This window comes from Mchenga conophoros, linkage group LG14 (genome assembly GCF_057382185.1).
Source record: "Mchenga conophoros isolate Kocher_MC1m ecotype Shallow Benthic linkage group LG14, M_conophoros_male_GT1.1, whole genome shotgun sequence".
Classification (NCBI taxonomy): Eukaryota; Metazoa; Chordata; class Actinopteri; order Cichliformes; family Cichlidae; genus Mchenga; species Mchenga conophoros.
In genome coordinates, this window is record NC_140539.1 from 21,703,440 (window position 1) to 21,728,456 (window position 25,017).

At 39.3% G+C, this 25,017-nt stretch overlaps 1 protein-coding gene across 2 annotated transcripts in view; it reads right to left on the reverse strand.

Moving 5' to 3' along the window:
• Positions 1 to 25,017, reverse strand: part of grik4 (glutamate receptor, ionotropic, kainate 4) — a 378,192-nt gene that overhangs the window by 91,472 nt on the left and 261,703 nt on the right. For both annotated transcript variants that reach the window (XM_085243381.1, XM_085243380.1), the window contains exons 7-8: positions 10,917 to 11,095; positions 5,561 to 5,614 (exon numbers count right to left, since the gene is read on the reverse strand). In XM_085243381.1, the coding sequence (XP_085099507.1) occupies positions 5,561 to 5,614; positions 10,917 to 11,095 (233 nt within the window). The remainder of the gene's footprint in view (positions 1 to 5,560; positions 5,615 to 10,916; positions 11,096 to 25,017) is intronic.

The window sequence follows — 25,017 nt, forward strand, 5'->3', positions numbered from 1 at the left end:
CTTCTTTAGAAATCCATACATTTACAATCAATTGTAATAACAAGAGCAGACCAAGACTGCATGCAGTACCTCAAACAGAGCTCAAGATAATTCCTTCACAGCACGCATATAAACGAATCCCAGAATTCACAAAGATATAGCAAAAAATGTCAGATTTGCCAATCTCACTGTGGAAAAGAATAACTTCTTTACATCACTTCTAAGGTTGGCCGAGCTCCTGCTAATGGACGGACATGCAAACCAAAACCCATCATGTGATCCTCTTTGTGGAGGTAATGATGAATGTTTGAATTTAAGTACACAGTGTTTCATTCGGGTATCTTAAATATGACTTGTAAATGAATGCTCGTTCTAAATTGAATCATCCCTCTGCAACATGCATCAGTTTGTGAACCAGACAGGACTGGGGACATTTGCTTGTCTTTTTCATCTGTTTTTTTTATTGGTTTAGAAACTTAGGGAGAAGAATGGTATTAGGTACCCATCCATCCATTATCCAAGCCATTCTGAAGTCAGCCAAGAGACCTCCCCAATGTGTTTTGGGTCTGCCTCTGGGCCTGCTTCCAGATACACATGCCTGAAACACCTAAGAGGTGCACTGTGGAAGCTGGGTGATGGTAATGAGGAGGGACTCTGGCTGGAAATTCAGGGCCCTTAATTGTATGTTATGTATTTGCGATGATTGTGCCAGCATGTTAATGTATTTACTGCATAAGATGCACGATAAATTAAAAAAACCTTTAGAAAGATCCTTCAGCGTAAGCACATTTTAACACAGTAACAATAATGTGCTTGAGTCATATAGTTTATTATACTAGCAGAGAGTCCCACCTGGATCAAGTGGCCATGTGAGAGGAGGAAAGGGGGAGGCTATTTAAAAAATGCCCAACTCTATGTTCAGCATTACTCTGAGCAACTGCTTTTCACTTGACACAAAACTGCAAGCCCTCTGATTAACTTTCACTTGCTCCACCGTGCAATTATGCGCATAACCAAACTGAAAACTCTTGACAGCAATTTAGACAGATTAGATGTTCTTTTGATCAAAAGACATATTAAATGTTCCCATTCGAGAGACACAGTTTTAGATTACGTTCTAGGTTAGCGACACATTTGAACTTTGCTTTTGTTTTTGCATAATTTCAAGTATCATCAGTGGGTGAAACGATCTGCCTGCACAGGATAACTAAAGATCACCAGAATCTAAGGCCATCGCCATAAAAAAGCTGTTGCTAATTCACTCATGGTTGTATGCCTCTGCCAGTATTATCAGGCCTCAGTTGTTGACTTTTCAACGTTTGGAGATAAAATGTCATTGCTTCATCGTTTTATCATATTTTACATCTGTGTGTAATATTGTCATAATTAAGTTCTTGAGTTATCGCCAAAAATATGATTTGTGACCTTGGTCTTTGAGGCTTGAGTGAATGTTTTTATGGATGAAGAGTTCAAAAACATAAAGCTGCCAGTGCAGCATATCAAACACATGCAGTCAGTAAAAACTGCCCTCAGCTTATGTTTGATTAAAAATGAATGAAATCATCACAAGTTGACCTCTGACCTCGAGGTCAAGGCCACTGGGACTGAAACTTGTCCAAGATTTTTAGTAAATGCACCTATTGTATGACTGTTCAAGTCCTAGCTGACTTCCTTTTTGAGTCATTTCATTTACTGGTTTTTCAAAAAACCTGACCTGCTCTCGACCTCATAACCTTGAGGTCGAGATCACTGAGATTTCAAAACATTTGAGATTTTAAGTAGACGCACAAATGATTTCAATTTAGAAATACTCCATCAGCTTTTTACGGCTGAGGGTTAACAAAAAGTGGTACAGATGATGTTTGGATATTATTTTTAGATAATTAGGAGAGTACACACATATACGCTGTGCATTCTCACACCCATGAACATGAACATACCACCTGTACATACATACCAGATATTACTGACTCTACCACAATTATCTTTATCATCTGTCTTGCTTCACATGTGCCTGTGGTTCAAGAGCTATCACCAAAATACATATTTAGAAGTTATTTCACTTTTAATAAATTAAACAAGCTATAAATGAAAAGCACTTATCATCTACAGCTCCCTTTGGGGTTTCATGTGCCAACTAGGGATGGACAATCTAGCCAAATGATCATATGACCGTCTTTTGGAATACAATCAAAGGATCTGAAATACAGTGTCAATTACATGCTTGCCTGGATACACTTCTCTGCATTATGTTTTACTGTGAATTTAACCAGAAAGTTGTTAAAGTAGCGATTTTATTGCTGTGAGACTTTTTCGAGACGTTCTTCCTGGTGAAACCAGTCACATTCTTGCTTCGTCAATGTGGACTTAATGTATTTACTTAGCTGACAGTGAGGGGAAACTCACAGAAACCACAAGGCCTTGCCGACATTGTGATCGCCACGAAAGGATCAAGGATGTGTTCGGCAGATTCTGCAGACTTAAAGAATCCAGAGTGAAACAAGCCAGGAATTAAGATGGATAACACTGATGCACCTTTCCTCAAACATCAGTGAAAAAAGAATGACCTATTTTCTCAGTCTATTCTTTTATAAGTCTCATATTGAAATATATGAAAATTTACTCACCAGCCACTTTGTTAGGTACACCTGCACTGAGTGAATTCCAGCACCTTGCTGCATCTACCCCTAAAGAATTAATGCACTTTAAAGGACAAATGGGGTGAGACTGGGTAGTAGAAAGGTGTACCTAATGAAGTGGATGAATGAATATAATAATAATAATATGAACAATTATGCACCTATCCAACTTATCTTGCAGGTCAGTGTGTGTAAGCTACAGAGATGTTTTGGGTCTTTTCCTTATAATTTTGTTTTCATTTTTTAGTAGCAGACTATTAACCCAATATTACATTTTATTATTTATTGCAGACTAGATATGTGTGATAAAACATGCTGGTGACAAAACTATTTAAAATGAGAAGGCAGAATGAAAAAGCTGTTGGTGTCTTCATCAACCTGAGTTCATAGTATTTAAAAAAAATTAAATAAATCAAGCCAGCTACTGCTGCTGTGATCTGAGACTATAAATATAAATAATTAATACTGTTGGACTTGGAAACGACTTTGACCGTGATGTGTAAATAAACATTTTCATTTCCACGTCCCCACAGGCCGGCTTTGTGAAATGGCAGCATACTTCAAAAAGTACATGAAAAAAAAAACACAAGCATTGAGCGTATTATTGCTATTTTAGAAATGTATTATCACAGTGAGATTGGAAAACAGGCACAATGAAATGAAGTGCGATGGAACATAATGGAAGTTGTTCTCGTCCTCTTTTGTGTTGTTTTTATTTGTGTGTGTATGTGTGTGTGACGAACACAATGCGCAATCGGCACGGCCATTAAGAGCACAATAAATAGGATGAATCACTTATTACAACATCTAAGGATACAAACGTCCTTCTATTTTCTCCACTTACAGCTTCAGCATCACATCTCAGCCTGACAGGTATCATGGTCCTGGGTCCTTAACCCAGTATTTCGAGATTTTTTCTGGACTTGTTATTTATTTCATTAAAGGTACAAGATCGTTTATGTTCTAATTCTTGAGTATTTTATTTTCTAGTGTTACTTTTTCTTGTTTTATTTTTAGTTCTGCTTTCATTTCCAGTCTGTCCTAGTCTTGTTTCATTGTTTGTTTACCTTTGGTCTCCCCAGTGATGTCCTGCGTCTTTTTTGGTCTGTCTGCATTCTGTCTACATGGCCGTCTGTGTTCTCTATCTTGTCAAATTCACATGTCTTAGCCTGGGTGTTACTTAGTGTTTTATTTTGATAGTCCCATCTTGCATTTGTCAAGTGTCAGTTCTGGTTCCTGAGTCATTTCAGGTAGATTCTATTCAGATGCGTTCCCAGGCGTTTCCACTCTACCCCAATCTCCTCTCTCTGTATTGTGTCACATCCTCCATCGTGGTGTGTATAGTTTATGGTACTCTGGTTAGTTAGTTAGTTACTATTCTGCTTCTGTTACTCTTTTGCCTGCACGATAAAAGCAATGATTTTAAGTTATGTTGTGTCTGCTGAGTCCTGCACTCTCTGTTTTCCACACGCCCCGTTTTATGACACCAGGGGCACGATGCTGACCATTTTAATGATGCTGAAACTATTAACAATGCTGTCACTAAGCAATAGCTGCTTCTTCTTCTTTTCTTTTCTTTTTATAAAGAAAATGGTGGTAATGGTAGTAAGAGGGTGGTTGTGGTCATCATCTTGTATCTGCCATGAATCTGTGCTTTGTTCCACTCTGCAGCAGACCTGCTAGTCTGCAAGTGGATCGCAACAAAGGAAGAATCAGATGACAATGATCTTATTGAGGTGTGGAGGCAAGAGAAAAACAAGCAGGCTGAACAAAGAGAGAAGAGAAAGGAGAGTTACAATAAGAGAAGTGACTATGTCAAAGACTGTGGAGGAAAACATGAAGATGGCAGCAGCCCACTCCTAATGAGTCATAAATCAGCTTGATATGAATAATCTCTACAGCACTATTAGAGCAAAGTGTTTTGAACCTCATTAATTTCTATTAGGGAGCAGCTATCTTCTAAGTTTACTGTAGCATCAAATTTTCTCCAAGCCGCTTTCGTTACGATCGTCCTATAACTTTCACGGATCCCTTAACCTTTATGTGACCAAACGCCATTACTTCCTTTTCATTTTTAGCACATGTAACAAAATATGCAAAAGCTTGTTTTTAAGCATGCCCAGTGGACATTAAATATTTAAGAAATGCCTCTTAGACGTTTCAGTGATAATGATTCAGCTGTTAGCCTGTTACTGCTTCGAAAGCATCTTTGTGAGGAAGCCTTTACTTTAGCTGCCTCCTCAGCTCTTTCTCTGTTTGCTGCTGTCACCTCTTTTAAAGGCAGTGTGGCTGTAAACAGTATACAACACCTAGTAATGAAGTAACACAATAATCAAAGTAAGCAACTGTGCACTTCACAGTATGTAATGCAATGGGATTAAATCCATGTGGAAAAAGGTAAGTCCAGCTTTAAAAGCAGCAAGACAACCCATGTGATAGACCGATGACTTGTCGAGAGAGAGACCCCACATTTTGCCCCCCGAAAATGCCAAATGGAGGGAAGGATGGATGAGTCACAGCCAGACTGATCAGAAAAAGCAAAGAAAGACTCTAATGATGATGACTTCCTCATTCGTTCAACAGGTCCCGTCTGGCTTTCTACAATTATAATTACAAGACAAATGGCAGCACAAACAACACCAGCAGTTGCAGCAGTATGACTTATAATAATTAGTAATATTTATTTGTTTGGTCCAGAAGTGCACTTCACCCAGTGAGTGAGGCCAGAATAGCAACTGTACTTGGTCTCCAATTTGCAGTCACATTAAACGAGCAGAAAAAAACTGCCTGTAAAGCCCTGATTAAACGAGGCTCTACAATTTCTCTGTCAGAGCTCTATCCACTCAATCACTCATTCAAGGCAGGAGCATCAATTAAAGTACTATTTTAATACAGCGCTCGAAATCAACATGTTACGCCCACGCCATTTTCCGTCTTCTTACCAGAGAGGTGAAGATGTAAGTGTAGTAGACTGACAGCATTCCCAGCTCTGATGCCTGCAGAGAAAAAAAAAGACAGGAAGGGCGACAGATGAAAGATTAAAGAGAATGTAAGAAAAGTGCAAGGCACGTAGGATTGGTTATTGAACAAAATGATATTAAGTTTGAGGTCAAAGAAACACAAAGAGGTGGGGAAACAAAGCAAAAAGCAGGGATAGTGATAAAACAGGGTAGAGAGGTCAGTGATGCAGTGTAACTTGAACTCTGGTGTGAGCAGACAGATCAACTGCACATCTCGATAACACCGGGCATATTCCTATCTGACAAAGGTTCTCAATAGAGCAGTTAATTTCTGAGGAGCATTAGTATGCCGTTCGACACTCTGTCTTACAATTTGATTAAATCAAGTCAGAGTGAGGAGCAGTTGTGAAGGACAGGGTGAACTTCTCATGGTTTCATTTCATTAAAGCTATCATAAAAGAAAATCATGAAGGAACAGATTTTAGAATCAGAATCAGAAAGGGTTTTATTGCCAAATGTTGAGCGGGTTTACAACATTAGGAAATTGCTGCGGTGCTTCAGTGCAAACATACTGTTATAAATTACGCTTAAATAGACATGAAAATAAAAATAAGAATAAGAATTAAAAGTGCTAAGTAGATAGATATATACATGATATATACATGAGTGCAGGTGGTGATCAGTGCCAAACATGGAATGATGCAGTGAACACAGCGTAGGGTCATGTGTTAGTGGTGGGGACAGTCATACGGTTATTGTTCATGTGTTCAACAGCAGAGGGGAAGAAACTGTTCTTATGGCGAGAGGTTCTGGTGCGAATGGACCGGAGCCTCCTGCCTCAAACAGACTGTGTCCAGGGTGAGAAGGGTCAGCTGAGATCCGAGCTGCACGCCCCAGTGTCCTGGAGGTGTACAGGTCCTGCGGAGATGGGAGTCTGCAACACGCTGCAGTCTCTGTTTGTCCCTGATAGTGGCTCCAGGGTACCACACGGTGATGGAGGAGGTGAGGATGGACTCGATGATTGCAGTGTAGAATTGCATCATCGTCCATGTTGGCAGGTTGAATTTCTGCAGCTGCCTCAGGAAGTACATCCTCTGCTGGGCTTTCTTAATGACGGAGGTGATGGTGGGCTCCCACTTCAGGTCCTGGGTGATGGTGGTACCCAGGAAGCGGAATGAGTCCACAGAGGTGATGGGGGTGTCAGTCAGGATGATGGGGGGGAGTGGAGCTGTGTGCTTCCTGAAGTCCACAATAATCTCCACTGTCTAGTGCCACAACGCACATTATCATTAAAACCAATTAAAACCCATAAACCTGTAAATATCAAGTGGTTGACAAAAAAAATGTTTTTCAAAAGTCCCACAGTGAGGAGACCAGATGTCTCTGTTGTGCTGTGGGGGGGCATCATGTTCTCATGGTTTGGATTCTCTTAGAGGAACAAGTCACATTAAATCAAACTTGTTATCAGTTATCTCTTTTATCTTATGATGAAACAGATGTTTGAAATGAATGAAAATGAGAATAATATCCATATAGTTTCCACACTGAAATTATTCTAAGTGTGCATCATCAGAAAGACTTTAATAACAGATATTTACCTGTGAGCCAAACAAAATCTTATTGCTTTTTATTTGTTTTTGTTTCTAATGTCTCTGTAAAGCACTTTGAATCACCTTGTTGTTGAATTGTGCTATACAAATAAATTTGCCTTGCCTTGCCTATTGTGTGCTGAGTGTGAGTATCAGGTGTTCAAACTACAGTAAATAATAAAATACTAAAAACATGAAAGGTGCTAATTATTACAGCCTTTTTATTATTAAACTCCAAATGACTGCTCAAGATGTTTTTGTACAGCTTGTACTTTTGCAAACTTAAGCACGCTATTAATCTAAAAGTACCCTGAGCTTCTCTATGCACAGTAAATTACATGCTTCAGGGGGGTTGTTTGTTAAGGTCTGCCCTGGGGTTACACGGCAGGTAGCTAATGGTACAAGGCGGCTGAAATGTTCTCTCTTTGCAGAAAATACATAAAAAAAACTGAATATTTCAAGCCACTGCCTCTTTTCTGTGGGTGACCTCTGCCTTTAATAGCAACAAACAGAAAATGACATTATGACCCAGAACGCTTTGTTTGCTACCCACACTTTATTCAGGATGTACAACACCGCCATAGCTAATGGCTGATGAAAAATCCCTTCGGTCTCTTTTGCTACTTTTGAAATAAGCCTTCTTGCGTTTTGTTTTGGGTTTTTCTTTTACTTTTGATCTTGTGGTTGTTCAACCACAGCTTTTGGTCAGAGTGCACAGTTTGCACTGCACCATATATACTGGACAAAGTCTTGTAATAAACAGCTGTGCAAAGAATTGGGAGGCCTGAATAAATGAGATTAAACACAAAATGCTGACCTAAACCCGTCTGAATGCTAAAACCTCAGAGAGTGAGACCTTTGCCGGAAGACGGTTTGAAGTAAGATGTAAACAAACTAATAAGGGGCAATGTCTTGCATGACATAGGCCATTCCTGTCCCTTTAGACAAGCTTGGCGCTCTCATGATTATCTGAGACTCGTGAATATTCCAGTGCAGAGCTTTGATATGTTTGGCAACCGCACACTTCACATGAGGTTTGATTGCCAACTTTCTACCACCCTGCCACAGGACTGTCTTTTGACAGGCAGAGACAGACAGCGTGACGCAGAGAGAAGACGGGCTATGCGAGAGCCAAGGAGATGGATGAACAAGACCACATGGCGAGGGTGGTGTGAAGAAATAAAGTGAAATCCTCTTCACTGCATTTGGGTGCAGAGAAAACACAGAGAGAACAGAGAGTGGTGAGAAGAAAGACCAACTCCATATTCAAACTGAAGAGACAGATGGAGCACACACAGAGAGAAAGAGACAGTCCAGTGTGGACTCCTGCTGCTCTGTGGTTGCTATGGTGACTAGATGGCCACTGAAAGACAACCTGAAAACTTTACTTAGACTGAAAACTACTGTGATATATATGTGTGTGTGTGTGGGTGTGTGTGTGTATATATATATATATATATATATATAAAAATAAGAGGGAACAATTAATATAATGAAAAAACAAGAGAATCATCTTCTTCTCCATCCCTCTCCCAACCCTCTTCTGCCCCCACTCATTGTCACCTCCACTCTAGCTATCCATCTATTGTCTTCAAGAAATAATGAGGTGTGTATTAATTACTAAGAGACCATATGCTGCTGCCACACACCCTCGCTTCTTCAGCTCCAACCTGCACCGATCCCATTATTACTTTTTACAGCATAAATGTCCAAACAGCAGGAGCTGTATCAGTAGTATTACATTGCTGTAAAAACAGATTTTTCTTTCTTTTGCGATATTTGCCAAAATATAACTAATTAGACAAAAATTACAAAATTAAATACAAAATGCAGTTTTTAAATTATGATTTTTTTTATTAAGGGATAAAAATAACCAAACCAACCAGGCCCAGGTTGAAAAAGTAATTGCCCTCCCCAGACATGAATTAATGGTGATTAACCACATTTTTAGTTGATTTGACTTTCACTGGCCACGACCAAGCCCTGGTTACCACTACCCTTCCTAAATCAAGAAATCACTTTAATAGAAGCTGTCTGAGAACAGGAAGTAGGCTAAAAGTTCTCAAAAAATCAACACATGCAATTCACAAAACAATGTCACTGACATCTGTCAGTCTGGAACAGGGCAACAATGCCATTTCTATGGATCTGGGACTCCAGAGAACCCCAGCAAGATCCATTATCCACAAATGGAGAAAACTTTCAGGGGAGGCCTGGTCTACCAAAATGACTCCAAATGCAATTAGATTAGATTAGAATTTGGGATTCAACAATAAGAAGCGTGAAAACAGCATCCGTAGCAGAGCTCCACGGGGAAACTGCTGACTCAACAGAACACAAAGGCTTGTTTTGGGGATCCACCATCTGGTGGATATCCTGGACTGATGAGACAAAAGCTAAACATTTTTGGAAGGTCCTGTTACATCTGGCTTAACACTAACAGCATGCCATAAAAAGAACATCAGACCAACACTCAAACAGGGTGGAGGTAATGTGTTGGTCAATTATTGCTGTAATTGATGGAACCATGAATTCTGCTCTGCACCAGGAAAGCCTGAAGGGGTTTGTGAAGCTAAATGCCACTTGAATGGCTAAAATAAAATAAAATAAAACAAAATTAAATAACATTTTGGAGTGGCCTAGTCAAAATCCAGACTTAAATTAGATTGAGATGGTTACACAGGCCGGTCAAAATTCCTCCACAGTGATGTCAAAGAGTCATCGCCACTTATTACAAATGCTCGACTGCAGTTCTAAATTCCTAATTCTAAATATTAGGTCAAGGGAGCAAATCATTTTTACACAAGGCCATGTAGGTTTGGATAGACTGCCTTAATAAATGAAATCATCATTAAGAAACAGGATTTTGCATTTACTCAGGTTATCTTTGCAAAATGTAAAAGCAAAATATTTGAAAACATCTGAAACATCTAATTGTGACAAATATGCAAAAAAGAAAAAAGAAAGAAAAGAAATCAGAAAGGGGGAAAATACTTTTTCACAGCACTGCACATTAAAGTAAACGTGTCTAAGGTCGTATTAATGTTCCACAGCATTAATTACTGGTATGTGCCATTAGCAAAGAAACCACGCAAAGGTCACACTGATATGCTTCTGACAGAAACTGCACTCACTGGTGTTGTCAGTCGTTTTTTCTCTGTTTATGTAAAAGAGGAGGAACCAGTAGATAATCAATTCACTTCATGTGATACACTGTCTTAAAGAAAAAACACTTTAAATAAAATGAATGAAAGGTACAAAAGTGGAGAAAAGGCCTTTGTCTTATGAGTCTGTTCTTAAACTAACCTGCAAAACATTTGGTGAAATCTTACTTCTCGACACTCAGTCATTGGAATACGACTGGATTTTATGCACTCCTACATGTGCAGTAATTTGAAAGGACGTGCTTGTTTGGCAATATCGCTTGCGTTCATTTCCTTTTTAATTTAGGCTTAGATTTTGAGCATAACTCTGTCTTTGAAAACCTGTGCCCACTTAAACACAAATTCTTATCATCCATCTTGCAATTCAACACTAAACGACTTAAAACTTTTCCAACTTTCTCCAAATACTGGAGAAAGTTGAACAGTTATCCTTGAACAATTGTTGCCACCGGCGTTCTTCCCTCGCTTTCACTTTTTGAGATTTATATGAATGTGGAGTGGTATTAATCCCAGACCGCAGGCACGGAATAAAGAGAAGCGTTATCAGTGCATACAGATCACGGCTATCGTGTGTCCCATACTAACCCGCTCCAAAATGATATGTGACATTGTGGCATTGGCATCGACTATTATGGTGGGAGTCTTGTCATCTCGAATCTCCTTTAGGAGTGGGGTCGGGTCCTGGCTGTCATCAAGCATGCGCACAGACAGAGTCTCCTTGGAGATGAGGAACTGCCTGAGGAGCTGCTCCAGGTTTAATAAGCCTGCCGGTAAGACACACATGGAAAAAAGAAAGAAAGAAAGAAAAGAAAAACATGAGAGACAGAGAATTACTCATATTGAAGGAAAGAATCTCCCAAGGAAATGGTACTTTAAATGCATTTTTAAAATTAGGATATATAGCCAAAAAGTTAAGGAAAGTCAACAACATTTAGAAAGTTTGATCCTGCAATGCAGCATGAGCCTAAATATTCAGTGTCCTTATACAGTCGTGTGAAAAAAAAAGTTTTCACAGGACTGCAGAGTCCTGTGAAAACTTGAGTACACTCCCTGATTCAGTAGTTTGTAGAACCACCTTTACCATCAATAATTTGAAGGAGACACTTTCTGTGTGACTTTATCAGTCTCGCTCATGGTTGTGGAGAATTTTTTCCTTAAACGAGGTTAGTCTTTATGCAAGCCTGCCACAGCATGTCAGTGGGGCTGAGGTTAGGACTTTGACTGGGTCACTGTAACACCTTGATTCTTTTCATTTTCACCCATTCTGTTGTAGATTTGCTGCTGCGCTCAAAATAATTCTCCTTCATGACCCAGTTTGGGCCAAGCTTTAGCTGTTGCATGATGCATGACTGCAAGCTGCCCGAGACCTGTACTATGAAGCAGTATTTTCTCATATCCAGGTAATGTCAGACTGGCCCTGGGTTTTCTGTACTACAAAAACAAAACTCTCATCATGGTAAGTTATGCTGGTAACGTAACCTGCTCAAGAGCAGATCCCTAATCAGGTTCCAGATCAGGGATCATCAGGTATGAAATCACCATCTATTGAGCCTCCAGTTCTCCAGAAAAGCATTACCATTCCCGGGTGTTTGCATGGATAGTAGGAAGCTCTTTCAATCTAAAATCTTGCTGTTTTATACTTTGAGTTTTCCAGTTGTAAAAATGTTATTGTTATGAAATAAGCAGTAATATATTATCCTACATTAGGACCTCTGTTTGTACTTTATTTCAAATCTATATGCAGACTAAGGCTACAATTGAAATCTGCTTTTATATTCATTCTTAATTGGATTAAACACAACCAAGGTTGCTAAGTAACAACAAAAACTTAAACTGTCTAACATTAATTAAATACTCATTTTCAATATATGTATATATATTTCTTAATGATAGAGTTATGATATTGATAAGTCTCCTAACTTACACAGTTGGTATTAATGTAGCAGCTCTTTTCCACTTTCACTGATTGAAGTGTTTGAAACACACACACATTCGCACAAAACATTTAATACTAAATTACTGTAAAGTCCTTTTCTTCTCACACATGCACCGCTGATTTGTTTGAAGCACCTATGTTATTTTCAGTCTGTGTTATGTCTTTAACCTATTCATTTTCCCCCTAATGCTATAGTTTCATGTTCCTTTGTAAAATATGCTGCTCTAATGTCAGTCTACACTGATCCATAATTGCCATTGATGAAATGCTGCCATCACCACCCTCTTCACGTGAATGTGCAAACCTTGTGGAAACCATGGGTTTAATTTAGCAAGCTGATAATCAGCTCCGTGCAAGCGATTATCCTGATTGCTAATGTTAGGTTAAGTGAATCAAAGTAACGGGAAGACTGAACGGGATTTGTACTGTGGCTGCAAAACAATTCCAAGTCGTCACCCCTCTGCTACTGTGCTCGACATTTGGTTGCCGATGTGCATCAGGTCTCGTCTGTCAAATAAACATTATTCTAGAAGTCTTGGGATTTGACCAGAAGCAACTTTTCTTTGTAAGATTTGACACAGAAAATGCCCTGTCTTCTAAACATACTTGTTCTTTTTCTAATTGTACAATGTGAATTTTAATATTTAATATGCCATTCGAGGCATGCAGAGTCTGAGATGTAGCTCTTGGATTTTTTGCAGTTTTTCTGAGCATTTCATGGTCTGGCAACTTCAGCTTTTATAGAGGTGCTCACACTGGCTGATGATCAATTAATCAATTGCATTTGAATGGCAGCCCACGGCTGCTACTTACCTCCTTAAGTCCTGGAAGTTTGTACTTAATTCTTCTCAGGACTTTACTCAAACGAGTATTATTTTCGTTCAGATCAAGTACACCGATCATCTTTAACGGCGGCTATCAGGTAGCTATCAAACTGAAAGCAATGAACTTCTCTCATACTCTATCCCCTGGTAATAGACCATTTGACTCCAGTTGGGTGAGTGGGATTTGCCCTAATTAAAGCATAGCCGACTTAATCATAACACTCCCGGCAGCATTTTACGAGTCACTTTGCATCCATATATTAGCAGACCCAGAGAGGATATGGGTTAATTTTCCATGTAGTTGTCTTGGGAAACTTGGAGTTCAGTAAGATGAGGATAAATACAGCCTCAGTAAATCCAAAGGGCTTGTTTTGTGGTGGCACAGTTTGGTATTTTCGTGACACTGATGTTTACTTAAAGCATCTGTGAGGTATTTTGGTAGCAGGCACAGAGTGCACAGGTGTGAAGAGAGACACAAACAGGTGGAATATTCACAGGTGGATGAAGCAGCAAAGCAAAGTGAGTTGTAGAAATGTTGATGAACCATGTGTAAAATCATATCTGCTTTTTTGAGCAATGCCACACCGCTGGTACTTCAGAGGTTGATGAACAAAGATAAGATGAAAACTTGGACGAGCAACAAAACTGTGCCTGAAATACAAAGAAGATATTTTAACGAATCATTCCCCTGCCAGTGTATCCCTTTAATTCGACATTAAAAATTAATGTGTACTGCAGTTGAAGCGTCATTGTCAATAAATCTGTCCACATCTATATTAATATGAGTGATTCTAAAACTCCACAGATGCTTTGTACAGCAAAGCAAGCTTATCCTTCAGTTTACTGAATCTCTGCAGCAATGTCACGCCAGCAGGACGTGCATAAATCTACCACATCTAAAGTTTGACTAGCGCCACACCAGATTTCAGCAGCATTACACACAGCCATCCCAGCATAGACCTTCATTAAATCACCTGAAAATGATGCCAGGCTGCTATAAAAATCACACTTAAAAAAAAAAAAACTCCTGCAAAGGCAACCTGTTGTGATATAATGTCACAGTGTGTCTTATATAGGGAGTGCAGAATTATTAGGCAAATGAGTATTTTGTCCACATCATCCTCTTCATGCATGTTGTCTTACTCCAAGCTGTATAGGCTCGAAAGCCTACTACCAATTAAGCATATTAGGTGATGTGTATCTCTGTAATGAGAAGGGGTGTGGTCTAATGACATCAACACCCTATATCAGGTGTGCATAATTATTAGGCAACGTCCTTTCCTTTGGCAAAATGGGTCAAAAGAAGGACTTGACAGGCTCAGAAAAGTCAAAAATAGTGAGATATCTTGCAGAGGGATGCAGCAGTCTCAAAATTGCAAAGCTTCTGAGGCGTGATCATCGAACAATCAAGCGTTTCATTCAAAATAGTCAACAGGGTCGCAAGAAGCGTGTGGAAAAACCAAGGCGCAAAATAACTGCCCATGAACTGAGAAAAGTCAAGCGTGCAGCTGCCAAGATGCCACTTGCCACCAGTTTGGCCATATTTCAGAGCTGCAACATCACTGGAGTGCCCAAAAGCACAAGGTGTGCAATACTCAGAGACATGGCCAAGGTAAGAAATGCTGAAAGACGACCACCACTGAACAAGACACACAAGCTGAAACGTCAAGACTGGGCCAAGAAATATCTCAAGACTGATTTTTCTAAGGTTTTATGGACTGATGAAATGAGAGTGAGTCTTGATGGGCCAGATGGATGGGCCCGTGGCTGGATCGGTAAAGGGCAGAGAGCGTAGTGCCGTACAACAGCGGAACAAACAAAACAAATCGTCTTACGATATGACAAAAATCACGGACAATCCATAGAAAAGCCGCACCTGACTAAAAGCCGCAGGGTTCAAAGCTTGTGCAAAAAGTAGCGGCTTATAGCCCGACAATTACGGTAATTGAAATGGGTATATATTTGTTTTTTGTTAAGTTGCCTAATAATTATGCACAGTAATAGTCACCTGCACACACAGATATCCCCCTAAAATAGCTAAAACTGAAAACAAACTAAAAACTACTTCCAAAAACATTCAGCTTTGATATTAATGAGTTTTTTGGGTTCATTGAGAACATGGTTGTTGTTCAATAATAAAATTATTCCTCAAAAATACAACTTGCCTAATAATTCTGCACTCCCTGTATATGAACTTCCAACTGAAATAGTATTGGAGCAATGCTGGTAGATTAATGGCTTTATCATTTTTGATTGTCACATTTTCAGTCGTTAAAACACACACATACCGTTTGACTCTGAATGCAGACTGTAAGGTTTGTAAAGCATTCTCACTTAAGCTTAATAACTGATATATGGAGCGACTGCCTCTTCGCTCTCCGGCTGCTACTTCAATCATGAACCTGATTAATGATCAGCTGATCAGCTTTTCTGTCGCGAGTCCGTCTCTCTTGTTTGTTTATCGCCCACTTTGCCCCAGAAAGAGGAAACCAGTGGATAAACAACTGCAGCACGTTTAAGCTTGATAAGCTGTTGTTAGAATTTATTTAATATTACTTTCTACACCAGGATCTTTTTCTACGTAGCTGATGGCTGGTAACTGTGCAGGGGCGGGTCTAGCAAAGTTTAGCCAGGGGGGCCGAACAGGGCATGAACAGGAAAAGGGGGCACAAAGACATACTTTTCTTTCTAATTGTCATGTCTAGCTCTTAATAAATAATTATCTGAATCTTTTCATCTGATGTAAAATGTATAGAAGTCCATTATTGTATATAGGAACTATTAAGTCAAATTGATAACTTAGTAAGCTATAGTACTTTTTCCTTTGGGAAAATACCATCTGTGCAGTTTGCAATTCTGTTAAGGAAAGATGTTGAATCTATTTAATTATTGTAGAAAAATAACTAATTTCTGTGCACTTTTTTAAACACATGCATTAAATTAAAGTTGATTACGTCAATTAAGCATTATGAAGCGGAGGGTGGGGAGTGGTTCCCTATTTTATTCTTTTTGCTGGGAGTTGGCAACCCTATTAGTTAGGTTGTTTAATATTTCTGCTAAGTACTCTTTAAAACACCAGAATCGGGAGGATGGAGTAGGTTTAAGTTTATTAGATTGATCAGTTTTGCTGAACTGAAATATTTTGGGTGCAGTGTATTTTTTGCATACAGGTATAACAGAATAGCTTTAGTTTAGTTTAGTTTTTTTAAACTTGAACATTTATGAGTATGAATATTTATGAGTATGAATATTTATGATATCGGTATCTGACATAAAAAAGTGATATCGTGCCATCTTTAGTTTGTTGGGCTGTTATCATTACATTTTCCTTTGACTGGCACAGCTGTTTCATTGCAGTGACATCAGCCACATTACTGGCTAAGAAAACATTTATTAATGACACACTCTCTGATTATACCTGATTTCACCAAGGCCTTTCTATGTTGCTCTGCTGCACCTGCTATGGGCAACCACAGTCTGTGCACCCAAGACAACCCAAGAAAACCAAAGACACTGACATTAAAGTTACACTGGTGCCCCATTCATATCTTGGTAGATCTCCTCATATTTATGTAACATGTCATGAGAAGAGTTTGAAAGGAAGCATATGACTTTGTAGGAAATGACTTGCATTAGCATAGCCTCCACCTGCAGTGTTAAGTATAGAGTAATAGTAAATTCGCAATCCAGACTTTTAGCAGATATTTAATATGATTTATTTCCAAGGCAACAGCCAAGCAGTTCCTGTCACATTTAGGCAGCTTTGGTGCTGCAATTTTAGGTTATCAAGCTCATTCCTCCAGCTTCTGCTGCACATTCTGCACATTAACACAAGCTGCAAAATTGTTCCAGGCATTGTTATCATGCGCTGAGCTTTCGACGTCCGCCTGTTTTTATGGCACTATATCAGCCAACGTGCTTGGGTTCCTGCACCTGGTGACCTGCATGTGTGCACTCGTAAGACATCACCCTCGGCTGCTGCAAGCCAGATCAGCTTCCTGCGTGGTACCATGCAGAATATCTTTGATGAGTTTGAAAGCAGGTTTAGCTTAAGTGCACTCTTTGTCTCCCTCCTGCAGCCTCTCACGTATCTCACAAGGCTTTCAGTATGATTTCATGATGAGTTCATGACATTAGACGCTACAGTGAACTAGACGTTGCTTGCTAAACACAAATACAGTGACACACAGGAGACTGTTCTCCTTAGTGTTTTGGCTGAAGAAGATTTGAAGGGAATCAGAGTCTTTTTCTTTTTACTTGGCTGCTTTACACAACCATGTTGTTCCCTCAGTGTTTGTTCTGGTGAACCAGTTTCAATCAAATGAAAAACATGCATGAAAATTTTGCTCCTGTGTAGTTAGACTTGGATAGATCTCTATACAGAAAAAGCAAGTTCTGTGAGACTATAAGTGTATGTGTGTGTGTGTGTGTGTGTGTGCGTGTGTATTCTGTAAATTATCCTCTCCTCTTCCTGAAGACTCGGTCTGTGTGTTTTTTTTTACTTATCTTCTCTTACTCACAACACAGTTTGAACCCACAGAATTGGTTATACACTTCATAAATCCTACTACAGTTTCTTTTAAGCTGGGACTCATGTCAGCAATAGACATACAACAGAAAGTAAATGAATTGTGAGTTACACAGACGTTTTTCCTTTGAGGAAATAAAATGTGCGCTTATACATCGTTATTGTTTATAATGGCCTCAAATTCACCTCAACATTCTAATGGAAGAATCTTTCCTATTGCTGCTTCCTCGTATTAAGAGTGTTCAAATGTTCAACCACAAAATGCCTTTTATTCTGAAGCTAACAGACATTGTAACTTTTCCAAAATGTTGTCCAATTACCTGCAATCAAACCTCAAAGACTTAACAGTCTTGAGTTTAAACTTTTTCTTGCAACCACAGGTTTGCTAAAGGTTGGTGTCCAATCTAGAAACTATTTTATGCATTTCCAGTAAAATACACTTGCTCATCCAAGAAATCTGACACTGGAACAACATGAAATAATCACTGCACCTTAAATACTGTCACATCTGGCACCAAGATGTTAGCAACAGATTCTTTAGCTTGCTTGCTAGAGTTAAGTCTACTTGCCTTCTTTTCATAGCGCATCCCTGTGACAGGTGTTCCCAAAAACGTGATTCACCAGGCGAGACCAGCTTCTTCCATCGCTCTGTGGTCCACTCCTGATGCTCATGTGACTATTGTTAGCATGTTCGACAGTGGACAGGGGTCAACACGGGCACCCTGACTTTTCTGCGGCTATGCAGCCCCAAACTTTGATGCACTGTCTAGTCCGACACCTTTTCATTAGAACCAAGATTAGCCTTTTTGTCAATTTGGGCTACATTAGCTCGTATGTTGAATCGAACCACACGGTCACCCCCCACATACGTTAATGAGCCTTGGCCGTCCATGAACCTGTCGCTAGTTCACCACTCCTCATACCTTGGACCACTTTTGATAGATACTGACCATTAGAGACCAGAAACTCCCCACAACAGCTGCAGCTTTGGAGAGCTAGCACTTGTCAAACTCATCCTTTTTTCCTGCTTCTAACACATCAACTTTGAGGATGAAACTTGCTTCCTGATGTATCCCACCCACTAACAGGTGCCATGATGAAGAGATAATGACTGTTATTCACTTCACCCGTTAGTGGTCATAATGCTAGGCCTGATCTATGCAGTCCTTTGACCTATTCTCGTTAGTTTACATCAGCTTCCCCATCCTGTTTATACTCCTAGTATGGCTGCTAGTTTCATAGTTTAGTTTGGGAAATCACAGACTGGACAGTTTAGAAACATAGCCATGGTCAGATGCATACTCCTCAATAACATAACAGAACACCTTATTAGCACTCACTTCCACATGATTAGATTATTTCAATTTATTGCACACCTAAATGATGATTCAGTAGCCTACATTAGCAAGGCTACTGATCGGCAGTCTGCACAGGGGACACATTCACTAAACAACCCAATGTAAGGTGTTATTGACAACTCTTAAATCACTACACTGCATGGCTCCACTTTATATCTCAGAACTCTTGACATCTTATTCCACTCACAGATCACTCGGATCAGTTGCTGTTCCACAGTCTTGGCTTAGAAGAAAGAGGGATGTGCTTTCACTGTTTTGGAACAAACTCTCTCTTCCCATTTAAAACTACATGTACAAACATTTTACAATGTATTCTTAATGCTTTGTCTATTGGCATCATTTCTTCTCTTCTCAGCAGCTTGTTACTCTGGTTTAGAAAGATGGCATAGAAATAAAGGATATAATAATAATTATTATTATTATTTTTGACTACTATTATTAAAGGAGTGGAAACTGCGAGACAATAACAGATGATTTGCAGATGCAGCCCACAGTTTTTTTAACCTATGAAATAACCCCAATTACTCCTACATAATGAACCCTCAGCTCTCAAACCTGTCAAAAAAAAAAAGGCTGGTTCTCAAAGCGCCAAGGTAGAACTGCCACTATGAATGTCTCAGTGAAAAAAAGTGTATTTACAGGCCAGACACAGCACACACAACCAAGCCCATCAAACCAGGTCTTAAAGCTACTGTTTAAGAATTCTAACATCTGGATAAAGAGAAGACTTGTCCTTGGCTCAGATAAGCAGGGTTTGAATCAAGAGAAGGCATTACATGCTGAAAGTTTACAAGAGCACACTTCTGTTTGTGTGTTGTGTGTTAGTGAGACCAAACGTCCTCATTGGCATGGAGGACACGTGGCTGTGACTCTCACTCAGACACAGATAAAGGTGAAGGCTGACATTCAGCTATAGCAATCACTCATTTACCTTCCAGATATTGTCGGCATAGGATGACTGCAAGAGCACTCTCTCTCTCTTACTCCCATACAATATAAAACAATAAAATATAACAGAATAATACGTAATGAAAATTTCAATGTCTCAGATAAAGCTTTTTAACATACACTCAAAAACCTTTATGACAGCTGTACATTATGGTGACTCATTTAGCCTTGAGCAATAAGTAAGACCTAGTTTTATGACTTTGCCATCACTGGGACCATCAATTTAAGGTGTCGCGGACAAGGTAATGTGTTAAAACACTGCATACAGCGGGTCGGAGCATATTCTCTTTTTCATTAAAACAAATAACCAGGAAAGCAGAGCCATTTGTACAGACGTTAATCCACTGTTCTCTCTGCAAACTGCATTGAAAGAGATTGCTAATATGAAATGGGAGACATGCAATTCTGCAGAAAGGTTAATTTGTTGGTTTCTCAGTATGAATGTTATATTACTGTGTGACAGTGTTTCATTGATAGAAAAAAATCATGAAAAATATTTGTATTTCTTTGTAAAAAAAAAAAAAGAAAAGAAAAGAAAGAAATCCATGAAAATGTTGAAGACAGATGAATGGATTAATGAGCTAATCAGTGATTTAAAGTCTTATTTAGTGACTGTAGCATCTGTGGACTCTAGCTTCTGATTAGCTAATAGATACTAAGGAGGTCAAAGCTCCAGTAACACTTGTATGAAGAGCAGCTTTATTATTGACCAGTGGGTTTTGGCCTGTGACCCTGTTAAAGTGTTGCTGGAGCTTGTTCTTCTCCATGCACCCTGGAAGCAGGTGAAGTTGTGCCAGAGACCTTCATCCTGTTTGCAAAGAGATACTGCCACACAGTATCCTTGGAGTGAGGAATGCAGATGACTCTCCATTTAAGTGGTTTCCTGTGGATCAATATTTTGGGTGACTTCTGATTATGTTTTTTTTGCCTCTGTGTGCACCACAATCAAGATGTCATTAAAGACTTAATTCAAGGAGTTCAATAAAAATTGCTGCAACAACTTTTTGCCATTTTTGTTTTTATACATAGTCCAACATTTAAAAAATGTAAGAAAACTAAAATTAGTTTTAATATATGGACAGTTTTTTTTTTCAGTGGCTTCCTTGAGTCTAGAACCCATGGACATCACAAAATGCAACACGTCCATCCTTGAGATACTTTGCCAGGCTTTACTATAGCCACGTTCAGTTACTGATGCATGCTCTAATAGGCTGAGATCAGGTGACTGACTTGGTGATTGAAGAATATCCAATTTTGTTGCCTTGAGAAACTCTTGGGTTTCTTTTGCAGCCTGCTCTGGATCATTATCAATTTTCACTGTGAAGTTCTTTCTGGTTTTGCTGCACGCCCACGCCATAATATTATCTACAACATGTTTGACAGATGATGTGATATGATTTGAACTGATTCTCTCTTTCTCCAAACTTTTCCTTTCCCATCGTTCTAGTTTGTTTTGGGTGTATTTGTCTAAACAATTTTTCTGGCAAAGTCTAATCCGGCCTTTTTGTTCTTGAGTGTAACCAGTGGTTTAAACTCTGTTTCCATTCATATACACAACTATTGACTGTAGAGCTTAATAATGAAATGCCTACCCGTTTGGGTGGATGTTATAAAAGATTGTCCCTTAATCATGGAAATAATTCTGTCATCATTCACTTCAGCTGTCTTCTGTGGTCTTTCAGACCTTTTGGTGTTGCTGAGCTGGTCAGTGAATTAATTCTTGTTAAAAATGTATATGATTATTAATTTGGCCAATCTTAATGTTTTCTATCTTTTTTTAAATGTCATATTGACAGATCCACTGATCAACGACCAACGTGAAAATTTAACATTTTGAATCAATTCCAGATGCTTTTTGAGGTTAGTTTGTAATAAAATTGTCTTTCAGAAGTCAATTTACTTTTCAACTTGTGAAAATGAGGACTTTGTGTAAAAATAGCTGTAAGTCATGAATAGTTAATGCAGTACTTTTGTTAAACCTCTTGAATTAAAACTGAAAGTCTGCCCTTCAGCCACATCTTGATTTGATGTAAAATCCACTGTGGTGGTGTATTAGGCAAAAACCTTACAGATCTTGGTTTTGGATAATCTGTGTCCAGGTAGAGCGTGCAGGAGGAAAAACATGATTCCAGCTTACTCCCTCTGAGCTCTCTGGACATTTACCTGTGATATTCATGCATGGACTCAGTTGGGTAATTGTACAGAAGCTGAACTACGTAGCATACAGTCCTAATCACTTGATTTAGCTATTTATAATGTTTTTTGTTTTTAACAAACATCTCCTCTCCTAATTTAAAATGTCTAAAAACTTCCAAAGCTGATGACTTTGATGACTAAAAATAACGTAAAGCCTCAAGCAAAAAGGAAAAAAATAAAAATCAGTTAAAAAAACAACACTGATTTGTTGATAAGTGGGAGTGTCGGACAAGGAGTGTGAGACAGCTTCTGTCATCCACTGCTTTAAACAGACCAATCACAGAGCCACGAGTGAGAAATCTGCATAAAAGGCTTTTACCATTTTTTAATTAGACAGACAGACCAACTTTGCACTTTTCTTTAGTAAAGATAAATTCTGCACAATTACACCTGTGGATACAAACTCACTCTCCACAAATCTAAAAACTCATTATTCTGAGTCAACATTATTTCATAAAGCACCAAGACACTCCTACTGCCTTCATCTATTCAACGAGAAGATTTTTCAATTACAAAGTGCAACAAAAGAAACCATGACAACTTGCACCACCACCTTTACGCTGTCTACTGACATTGCTGCCTTTTGCATCAGAAACATAAGTAGCCACGACATAATTACTATGATCAAAGTCATCAGAGAGCCTTTCCTCCCCAAGACCCTCCTCTGCATTACTGCGTTCCCATCATTCTCACACCTTCATACACATTCCTGTTGACAGGTCATTTAGATATCTCTTCCACCCGACTAACGCTGATTACAGGTTAGTAATAGTAATGCCATTGCGTGTGAAACATGGAGAGACATAGTAGTCATCCCTGGAACCTGAAAGAAATGGAAAATTGCAATTCATAATATGGCATCGGCATACAATTATTAGCAGAGAAAGAATAATAAGCCTAAGGCCTAACCTTGCTTTCCAGCTGAGTCTATCAAAGAAGGAAAATAGGCTTTTGCAAGCATTCGTGGACAACTATACGACTGAACCTAAAATTTCTGTACCTGCACTGCAGCTACAGATACGTTGAGTTTATTTGATGTTCCATTTTCAGCTTACTGACAGCTGAACCAATCACTGCACGAATAAAAGAGCAGTGCAGCACACCGGCGAATTCTGTGCATGCAGTTTTCATGTGTTATTTCTTCCTGTTAAAGCCGAAACCACAAGAAATAAACAACCTGTGGGGCCACCTGGCACGTCTAAAGACTCAACAACACTTTGCGTATTACAGTCTCACAGCACCACTGCCACTGTTAGCGAGGGCTAGCTAGATTAATGTTCGTGCTGGTGTGCACCATGCCTTTGGGCACAGCTTCACCTCCAGTGCTGCCTCCTCAGCCATTACTGGAAAATATTCATGGATTGGCCACGCTCTATTAGGCTGTCACTGGCTTGGGTGATTAATGAGGCTGGCACATGTGAACGAGTAACTGACAGCAGGCTGCCAACCGACCAAATGACTGTGTAAGCTGACAAAGAAGGGTGGAGCTGGTGCAGTAGGAGCCAAACTCGAATGAGTTTCAGCTGATGGTGCTGCTGAACACAATCCTCGACCAACACACACACAAATCCAGGCATAGTGCCATTTCCTGCATTTTCTGTTGAATGAATGAGGGTCACATGAGAGAGTGCAATCAATACAGCCACGTCATGTCCTGGACCGTCTCCTGCCTGTTGCTAATGTATAATTCCAATGTGGTTACCTCCTCGCTTTCCCGCTCCACACTCTTTCATATCATCCAAGAAGCATACTCCGCTCTCCTCCTCCTCTCTCATTTCAGACTCCCCTTGGTCTCTTCTATCTACCTCTCATCTCCCCTCATTCTCCTTCTTCTCATTTAATTTCCTTTGCAGTCATCTCTTAGCTCACTGACACAGAATAAGAACCTCCCCACCAAACCCCGCACCCACTCACACGGCCAAAGGGAATAAGAAGCGCAATGTTAAAATTTGTTTATTTTCCCCAAACCCGGGTTTGGGGAAAATAAACTAATTTAAATTGCATAACTAATTTAAATTTAAATAAACTAAAATAAACTAATATTGGTGGCCACCAATATTAGAGGGATAGAGTGCCTAAAAGGTTCACTTGTTATCATGGTTAATACGACTCTCTGTGGAATAAATGTCACAGAAACAGGATTTGATCCCTGAACTGGAAAACTCACAGATACAGGAAATATGTAGGAAAACTACATATTGCACCCCTTAATATTTATTTATATGGGCAAAGTAGGTGCAGGTAAACCACAGATAGAAACACAGGATTGTCTTTTAGTAAGTTTAATTAATTTATACCATTTTTCATCTTGGAAAGTGTTTAACTGTTTAAAATAACAAAAAAAAAACTTTTTTTTTTCTCTGATTCATTTATTGTCCCCGAATTTGCATGAAAAAGTGAAAGCCCCCCCCCCCCAAACAAAACTAGCATGTTTTGATGTAACACGCCTAGCACACATCTAAGAGGGAAAAAACTCACCTTAGAGGTTATGAATGAAAGGAGACTCCAAAGTATAGAGCCAAAGACAACCAAAGAGAGAAGTTGAAAGCCAGCAGAACTGAGAATTGAGATAGGCGGGGTAGGCAGCTCACTGTGGCTCATTGCCATCTCTACTCTGTCTGACACATGGTTGATATCTGCAGCCTATTTCCTGTCTTCAAAGGCTTGTGCTGATTAGAAAAAAGGTTAGCTGGTGCCACTCAGGGGGTCACGGTGCCTTTGTCTTGGGAGTTGTAATTACTGCATGCTGAACTAGAAGAGGGTGGGAACAAGCCATGATCTAATCTTCCTCTCTATTTACAAAAATAACTTCTCTCAAAGAGATTTTCAATCGTTTTTAAGGTCATTCAGTTAAGTATCTTCAGAACCTAACTGACACTGACAAAGGGGGCGGTCA